The sequence below is a fragment of the Ovis aries genome, chromosome 3, assembly GCF_016772045.2.
Source record: "Ovis aries strain OAR_USU_Benz2616 breed Rambouillet chromosome 3, ARS-UI_Ramb_v3.0, whole genome shotgun sequence".
Lineage (NCBI taxonomy): Eukaryota > Metazoa > Chordata > Mammalia > Artiodactyla > Bovidae > Ovis > Ovis aries.
In genome coordinates this window covers 216,000,157-216,009,625 of record NC_056056.1, presented here as the reverse complement: position 1 = coordinate 216,009,625, position 9,469 = coordinate 216,000,157, and the positions used below count along the sequence as shown (strand labels likewise).

Genomic DNA, 9,469 nt, shown 5'->3' with positions numbered 1-9,469 from the left:
CCATGACTGTCCATTTTCCTTACAGCCTAAGTGACATCTCGCAGGTCAGGACCTTCCCTCGTGTTGCTTGCTGCTGCCTGCTAAGCAGCTTCAAGTTGAGTCCGACACTTTGCAGCCCCATGGACTGTAGCCACCAGGCTCCTCTGTCCATGGGATTCTCCAGGCAAGAATACTGGAGTGGGTTGCCTTCTCCAGGTGATCTTCCCAACCCAGGGATCCAACCCGTATTTCTTATGTCTCCTGCATTGGCAGGCGGGTTCTTCACCACTAGTGCCACCTGGGAAGCCCTTTTCTTATGCTACTTCTCTAACAATTTGGGAAATCACTCAGAAGAGTAGGAGACCCCACTCAACCCCCCAAATGGGGGCTTTACCACCTGTAGAAATAAGAATCGTTCAATAAGCTACTCCGCAAGGGCCGTAGCAGCTGACAATCCTGTGACGCCGTCTGGCCAAGCTTGTGAGACTTTAAAAGTGAAATTGGAAAGAGAAGGAAGCAGGGAGAAGGAGGTCAGCTTAGATGGAATTGACAGAGAAGGCAGTCTAGCCTGTTTCCTGTTTAAAAACACGTACTTATGCCTTCACCTTTTCAGTACCTGAAGACCACCGCTTTTAAACTAAATCTTTTCCTCTGGGGAGAGCGCGAAGAGCCAGTAACGGGTCTTCTGAGGCAGAGCCATTTAAAGCCGGCCCAGGGGCCTCAGTGTCTACCTTAAAAGAGGGGCTCTACCCACACTTCAGCTCTTTGTTAGTCAACCGTGTCCAGCCGGTTACAATGTAAATATTCTGTTCACAAAATGCACTTCCTGTGAAAGAAGCGTAGGATAGCGGTCTAATTCAGCTGGGACCTCGGCGCCTGACCAACTCCCCCTAAGAACGGACCAGGCGCCTCCATCATGGCCGCCGGCGACAGCGCTGAGCGGCAACCGATAGGAAATGGCGCCGGGGCGTGCGGTCAGTCTCGCCGGGTCCAGGGCGACGAGACCAGAGGGCTGGCCAAGACCGTCTAGGAGCGCCGGCCAGGGTCCCTGAAGACGGTCCTCGGATTTTAGCACCTAGAAACCCTGAAAGTTGACGCCTGCAATATGGAGGACGGTTATTGTCTCTGCACACCGATATGTACGAGCAGGCCCTGATTTCGTCTCGCGTCGGAACCCGGCAAAATCCTCTATTCTCTAAACAGAATGTGTTACGTACACTGCGCATCTTCGCAATAGTGGGCCGGCTAACGACGCCAAGAATGTTACGTCGCTCTCCCCCTCCCCTCCCCACCCCTAGTTCTGGTTCAGGAGGCGCGAGAACTCTACGCCCAATCCGTACTTTGTTTTTCTGCTACAGACCGCGAAGTGCATCCGTCTCCGCAATTGACGTAAAACGCTTCAAGAATACCCATAGTACTTCGCGAAGCCCTCGGGCTATTCCGAGACGCTGTTTACGTATCGGCTCCGACGTACGTAGCGTTAAGCTGGAGCAGTCTCAGCGCCGGCCGCCATTTTGTGCAGTCGCTGGGAAGGGAAGGAGACGCCTAAGCCGCGGCACTGCCGGGTTTGAGCGTAGCCAAACCTACCCGTTGCTTTTATAACCCCGATTCTCTGTGTTTTGCTCCCGTCTCCGACGAGAGAGGCGGCGACGGTGGCGTCTGCGACGGGAGACAGCGCGTCGGAGCGAGAGAGCGCCGCGCCTGCCGCCGCCCCAACAGCGGAGGCGCCGCCGCCATCGGTCGTCACCAGACCGGAGCCGCAGGCCCTCCCGAGCCCGGCCATCCGTGCCCCGCTCCCAGATCTCTATCCGTTTGGGACCATGCGCGGAGGCGGCTTTGGGGACCGGGACCGGGATCGTGACCGTGGAGGGTAAGGGGGGAGGAGGAGAGGAAGGGCCTTGTGTGCGCGGGGGGCGGGGAGGAGGTTGCTTCCTGAGGAGACCGCAGCCTGCGGTCAAGCGGAAAACTGGGGAGCTGACTGCGGGCCTAGGAGCGAAGCTCCCTACTGGGAGGCGAGGCGATCCGGGACTTAATAGCAGTTTAGGGCGCGGGCCTCATGTGGGCCTGGGCCCCCGGGTCGCTGGCGGGGCGGTGGGGGGAGGGGGCGGCGGCTTGGCGACGCCCCAGCCCCTGCTTGCGGACGGTCGTCGTGGCGCGGCGCGCCCGAGCCTCAGCCCCACAGGCAGCAGGAGGGGAGCTCTGGAAGCGGCCGACCCAGCCCGGGCCTCCTCAGTTTCCCGGCGTTCGAGCCCGGCGGATTTGAGCAAGTCATTTGATCTCTCCAGAGCTAGTGTTCATCGTGAAATGCGGATGTTCTTGCTGAGAGAGAAGGATGAGGTCTCCGAGTTCACCCTGGGAAAGTCTTTTAACGGCAAATGGCTTCCCTGTTTATGGAACTGGAAACCTGGTTCGAAACTAGAGACTTTTAAGAAGCGGACTTGCAGATTTTAAAATATTTAAAAATTACGTTTAGTTGTACTTTAACTCGAAGGAAGCACACTGGAATACCAGCGACGTTTGCTGATATTTGCTGTCTAAAACCGTCGTTTGGCGGGAGGGAGGAGTTTTTTGTTTGTTTTAACGTTTCTTTTTTCTTTTCTAATTGGCCTGAACCATCTTGGTCTAACTTGAAATTTTTTGATCTAGTAATGCCACGGTTACTGGGTTGGAAGTTAACAGGATTAAACGTGAAGTCCTCCCAGATACTGAGATTCAAATCTTAAGGTTCCTCTTAATCGAAAAAGTCGCTTTAAAAAAAGTTTTATCTATGGATAAAAATTTTGGGGACGCCACGTCTTAATATATATAGATTGTGTGTGTGTGACCTTGGGCAAGATCCTGAACCTTTGTGAGCAGATTTTCTCTTCCGAAGATGGGGATAGTAATTGCATTGTTCCCCAGAATTGAGATAGTGTTTGTAATTGTCTCTCTGTAGTAGGCATCCTGTTAAAGCTGTTTTCTCCAAACATTTTTGTCTTTTGTGGTTCAAATACATAACTACGAGACCTAATAGTCCTACACGCTTCTCAATTATTTGATTTACTGTGGCTCAGCTGGTAAAGAATCCGTCTGCAATGCGGGAGACCTGGGTTCAATCCCTAGCTTGGGAAGGTCCCCTGGAGAAGGGAAAGGCTAGCACTCCAGTATTCTGGCCTGGAGAATTCCGTGGACTGTATAGTCCATGGGATTGCAGCGTGGGACACGACTGAGCGTCTTTCACTTATTAAATAAAAAGGATTATTTTGACTTACACTGTGTTCAGAAAGGAAATACTTTTAGCTTTAAATTCGGAAGACTATAAGTGGAATGTTTGCTTAGTGTTTCACAGTATAGCCAAATTTATAATGAATTTCAATACAGCCACTTAGGAAAAAGAACTTAATGTTTCCTAGTAAAATGAAAATGACCCAGAATTCCTCTCAAGCTTTATACCCTAGACTCATAGGCCTAGAAAAACCCTTGTACATGTACTTTGGTATCCATGTTTATAACAGTGTTGTTTATGACAGAATATTAGAAACAGTTCAAATGTCTGGATAAATTCGTCCCATAGAATACAGTACAGCAGTGAAAAAGAAAAATTTATATCAGCGTGTATGATTCACAAACATAATATTAAGTAAAAATACAAGGTGTCCTAGAAGGATAACGTAAGTAAACTAACAGATGACAAGACCAGAATACAAGGGAATGGCTAAAATTCGAGGTACTCATTGGTATGATGGGGATTCTAAACTTGAGATAGGCACATAGAAGCTATCAAAATACTGATAATATTATTTCTTTACCATGGATGTTTTATATTTACCATATATATGCTTTAATAAGAAAAGGTTTATTATCTGAAAGGCAGAAAAAGTGAATTGCTGATCCATACTTAGTTTATCCCATATTGACTCTTAAGTATCAGATATTAAGAAAAGACTTAAATAATGTTTCAAACAAAATGGCACTTTCGTAAAGTCTGTGCCCTAACTCCACCTTTACTATGAGATTTCTTTTGTTATTTGAATTGCTATTCTTTTGTTCTTAAATGTACAGAGCTGAAGTGGATTATTTTGAAAGGGGACTGAGTGAGGTAGTGTATATACATGTACAGTCCAAATGCATTGTACATGATTCTGCATGTTAATGTGTAAATCTTTGAAAACTGGCATTTATTGCAAATCAAAATTAATACTCAAAAACATTAAGGAGCAGCATAGTATGCAAGGGGTTAGGATATATGGATATTTAAATGATTATACAAATGCACTCAGGTTCTACAAGAGGAAAGGCTCTATTGGATATTGTAGTCAACCTTATAAAGGTGGTAGAAAGTGTATTTTTTTAAGAATCCCATGTTTCAAATTACAATATATCTTTAGAGAAGGATGATATGTCTTGGTTAAATAGCCAAGGCAATAGGGGAAAAGGAAAAACTTTGAAAAATAAGGGCTATCTTGATTAAGTCTTGGACATTTTTTTCAAAAGTTCTGTTTTCTTCTAGGTTGTTAATTTTAAGTTCTGAGTAATATTGGAGTGCAGCAGCAGCATTGAAATGGCATTTTTTAGGAACCACGTATGTTGTTGTTCAGTCACTAAATTGTGTCCAACTCTTTGCAACCTTGTGGGCTGCAGCACACCAGGCTTCCCTGTCCTCACTATCTCCCAGAGTTTGCTCAAATTCGTGTCCTTTGAATCAGTGGTGCTATCCGACCATCTCATCCTCTCTCTCCCCTGTCTGCTGCCTTGGATCTTTCCCAGCATTAGGGTCTTCTCTGAAGAACCACATAATTAGGCAGCCAACCTCTGAAAGTTAGTCTTTGGTCATTTTTCTTTGCAAGACTGACAGTTTAAAGACTTGGCTTTTTTATTTGTAGAGAACCTTATTTATTGATAGAACTGTGTTAGTTACTTCACCTAAGAGGGAGGGAGGAGGGGTCAGTCTCCTATTTGGTCTTAAGCCTAAGGACGTATTGAAGGTGTTGATTGGTATTGATCAACAGTAATATAAATAGAATCTGCCAAGTTCTGTCTTTTTGAATGTAAATACGTAATGGTCCCAAATTTCCTGCCATCAGTTTTTGTATATTTGTATTTAGAGAAATATCTAGCTGGCTCTTTAAGCCGAGAAATTTTAAGAGCATTTTGAGTTCCAGGAAATTGATGTGCTTTAGAATGGTTAGTACATCTGCTGCCTGTTGAGTAGTAAACTAGTGGAACCACTTGTAAGATGATGTTATGAATGAATTAGAGTAGAAAAGGAGAATTAAATTTGGTGTAGTGGTTAAGGAAATGGGATGAAAACATTGTGTATTTGTACACCAAAACAATGTCCTGCATTTTTAATAGGTTGAAATACAGAAATGAAGACCATCTTAGGATTCTTCTTAGGAAACAGAACATTTCAAGTTTGGCTAATGGCCATATTTGTACTCCAGTTGAATTTGTTTGTTGTGAAAGCAAGATAAAGCGAAAAGAATGATTTTTAAATTGTTTTAAAGACCTTAGATAACTTTTTCTACCTGTCCATAGTTTTGCCCTAATTTAAACTTAATGTCCTCACTTAGCTTCATTTCAGAATATTACATAAGAGTAGCAATTTCTGTTCACGTTAGTATTTCTGCTGCTGCGTCGCTTCAATCGTGTCCAACTCTGTACAACCCCATGGATGGCAGCCCACCAGGCTCCCGCGTATTTCTAGCACCACTTTATAGTTGATACCCAGTAACTATTTGTTGAATGAATACAATTATGTCAATTTGTACTGTTTACTATGGCAGATACTATTTTAAGTACTTTACACAAATATTTTTTGGAGGGGGCTGGTAGTATCTTAAGAGTTGTATCTTTTTGCATGTTTTTATGGCACCTGAAATATTTTGCTTTAAAAATACTAATAAACTGAAAATTTTGATGTTTCTAGATTTGGAGCAAGAGGTGGTGGTGGCCTTCCCCCAAAGAAATTTGGTAATCCTGGGGAGCGTCTACGTAAAAAGAAGTGGGATTTGAGTGAGCTCCCCAAGTTTGAGAAGAATTTTTATGTCGAACATCCAGAAGTGGCAAGACTGACTCCAGTAAGTTTTAGGGGCGGTATTTATTTACCTTTTCTTGACGTACAGTAATGAACCAAGTAGATAAATTAGCCAAAGTTTACTCATACATATATATATATATATATACACAAAGTTTACTCTTGTATTTTTTATTCTGGTGTGGTGGGGATTTTTCTTTGGTTCTTGTTAGGAAAGCTGATACTTGTAAGAGAAAGCACTTGATTCTCATACGTTGGTTATATTTCATTTAACTGTTCTCATGTGGAAAATGAAACCTACTGCATGCTTCGTTGACTTAGAAAGTTGGGTGAAGTTGAACATACATGAAAAACACTGTAAGAAGTGTTAAACATATTTTCCATTGTAATTGTGAATTTGATCCTTGTTATGCTATATTGGAACATAAAGTTTTGCACGTTTAGAATAAATTGGTTACTGATTTGTCTTACTTTGTTTCTTAAATAGTATGAGGTTGATGAATTACGCCGAAAGAAAGAGATTACAGTGAGAGGGGGAGATGTTTGTCCTAAACCTGTGTTTGCCTTCCATCATGCTAACTTCCCACGTAAGTGCTTTTCAGTCCAGTATATTAATTGTTAATTTAGCTTGAATGGTCACTGTGCTCATAAGTTATTTAAAGGTTTTGACCCAGCTCAGGATTTTGTTGAAAAGACAAACAGAAACCTTTCACAAAAGTTCTTCAAGTATTTTGGCAGGGGGAGTTGTCTTTTTAATGCTCATGTGTTCTCAGTTTAGAACTTCTTTGGGTCTTTTGCAGGGTTTTTTGTTTGATTGGTTGGTTGGTTTTCATCTTTCCTTGGGGTTTTGCCTCTACATTTCAGAAAAATAGCAAAATAAAATTGCTTTCTACCTGGATAAAATTTGGATTAGATAAGCAGTAGGTGGCTATTAGGTGCCCATGCCTTGTACCTTAGATACTTTAGACCAATGGTTTTCAAGTTTTCGAGAATAAGGGTAGATGGCTATGGCAGTAGCCTTCTTGAGAAGTAGTCAGCAGGTCAAATAACTGAATTTCAGTAACTGAAGACAAAACTACTGCTTCTCTTGGAGAGATGTATAATTTGTTTTGGCTGTAGGTTCGCTTCTTAGTTTTACCTAAAAGCAATAATATCTGTTCTTGTACAGAATACGTAATGGATGTGTTGATGGATCAGCACTTTACAGAACCAACTCCAATTCAGTGCCAGGGATTTCCCTTGGCTCTTAGTGGCCGAGATATGGTGGGCATTGCTCAGACTGGCTCTGGGAAGACGTTGGCGGTATGTACCCACAAGGGAAGACTTTTCATATTGTGGTAACTTATTTTGCTGTTGTATATTAACATATATTCTCAGTGCATAAAATTCTAATTCAAATAGTGGAAGTAATATTTCAGCTTTTTAGCTATCTGAAATATGTGGAAGCATTTTATGTTCATATTTGCGTTGCATATATATGTAAGAGATGTGAATTCTGTTTTCCCTTTCCTGGTTTTACTTAGACATTATCAATTACTGTGATAACTTAGAACAGTTAATATAATGGCTTAGTTTTGGTATAAGACTGTCCTTCTTTTCTCCTCCAGTATTTGCTACCTGCAATTGTTCATATTAACCACCAGCCTTATTTGGAAAGAGGAGATGGCCCAATTGTAAGTGTATTTCAGTTTGTGTATACTTCGAAAAATAACTACAGTTTATTATTATGTTTCAGGCACTGTACTTTACATGTGTTCTCAGATTTCATTCGCAACCCCACCTTCCATATCTGGAGGAAATACTGTCTTACTGGTAAATCTTAGGCACAGTGACTTGCCCAGGGTCAGACAGTAATTAAATTGCTGAGCTGGAATTTGAATCAGTCTTCCTTTTAACTACTGTGCCTGTTACCTTCATATGTAGGCATTTAATACAGATGCATTGCTTAATTGCCCATTGATACTATGAGGGATACAAAGGTGTAAAATGAGATTCTTGCTCTGTGGATATAAGTCAGGTTTGGGATGTTTATTTTTTGTGTTTAAGTAATGCTTTTGTAAATGTTCATAGACGAGCACCATTTTCTGGTTTGATCATTTTCAGTTAATGCTATTTACTGTAAGATTTCAGTAGTGGTCTTCAAACATTTTGAATGTACTTTCTTAACATTTTTTTAATAGAGCTTGCACTCACTATATGTTTATAAATATGTACATTATACAGTATGTCTTAATGCTTCACAACAAGAAGTAGTGCATTTATTTTTTTTAATGTATTTCATATGGCTAACGGAGTTAGCAATATTATCATTAACTAATGTCTAATGGATTGATATACCAAGTGAGTTATTGTTACCAGCATATATGATTCCTGTTTCAAAGTGTCTAAATTTTATTTGACCAACTTCTTGTCACATTGTGTATAAATGTGTTTTTGCCAGATTTGCCTGGCCAAGAGCTTGAGCTAGATGTCAGAAAAATGTCAGCTCTGCTCTTTTCTTGTTCTGATAATTAAGTAAAGTTTGAGACTTACCTGGTTTTGTTACAGGAATATTGTAGCTACTTACTCATTTTGTGAGTTGTTTAGTTAAAACTAGGTAATACAGTCTATAAATCTTATGTAGCACACGTTAATGAATCGTATCCAAAGTCAGCCATCATACTACATGGCAAATATTAGTTCTCAAATTGGATTGACCAAAAGATTCATTCAGGTTTTTCTGTAAGATGTTAGGGATATAATTTTTAGCCACATTACAGTGCAATATCTTACACCTATTGCCTTCCCAGTCCCCTACCCCAGATTAGACAATAGAGAATTAAGTAACCTTTTTGTACTTTTTTTGTTCCCCTTAAACTTGGGGTGGTGTCTCAAATGATTTGTTTGCTTTAGTGTCTAGTTCTGGCTCCTACCAGAGAGCTTGCCCAGCAAGTACAGCAAGTGGCCGATGACTATGGCAAATGTTCCAGATTGAAGAGCACTTGCATCTATGGAGGTGCTCCTAAAGGTCCCCAGATTCGAGATTTGGAGAGAGGTAAGAAAAAAAGAGCATTTAAGAATTTTTAGTTTTATTTTACCAGGTTTTGTAAATGAAATAGAACAGGAAAATAGTGGACTCTGGTGGGGTCGGGGGGATCAGTATTTTAGTAGCTTAGAAATTCTCGAATACGGTTAAAATGCTATTTTAGGGAAGTCCAGTGTGGTTGGAGACTTAACGGGGTTTTTATACATAAATTCTTGTTGCTAAGTCACTTCAGTCGTGCAACCCCATAGACGGTAGCCCACCAGGCTCCCCCGTCCCTGGGATTCTCCAGGCAAGAACACTGGAGTGAGTTGCCATTTCTTTCTCCAATGCGTGAAAGGGAAAGGTGAAAGTGAAGTCGCTCAGTCATGTCCAACTTAGCGACCCCATGGACTGCAGCCTACCAGGCTCGTCCATTCGTGGGATTTTCCAGGCAAGAGTACTTGAGTGGG

General features: G+C 41.9%; 1 protein-coding gene across 2 annotated transcripts in view; it reads left to right on the top strand.

Annotated features, from left to right (window-relative positions):
* The first annotated feature begins 1,487 nt into the window (after nt 1-1,487).
* Nucleotides 1,488-9,469, top strand: part of DDX17 (DEAD-box helicase 17) — an 18,010-nt gene continuing 10,028 nt past the window's right edge. For both annotated transcript variants that reach the window (XM_027968109.2, XM_027968108.2), the window contains exons 1-6: nt 1,488-1,849; nt 5,888-6,038; nt 6,483-6,582; nt 7,164-7,297; nt 7,603-7,668; nt 8,888-9,029. In XM_027968109.2, the coding sequence (XP_027823910.1) occupies nt 1,800-1,849; nt 5,888-6,038; nt 6,483-6,582; nt 7,164-7,297; nt 7,603-7,668; nt 8,888-9,029 (643 nt within the window). In that variant the 5' untranslated portion in view covers nt 1,488-1,799. The remainder of the gene's footprint in view (nt 1,850-5,887; nt 6,039-6,482; nt 6,583-7,163; nt 7,298-7,602; nt 7,669-8,887; nt 9,030-9,469) is intronic.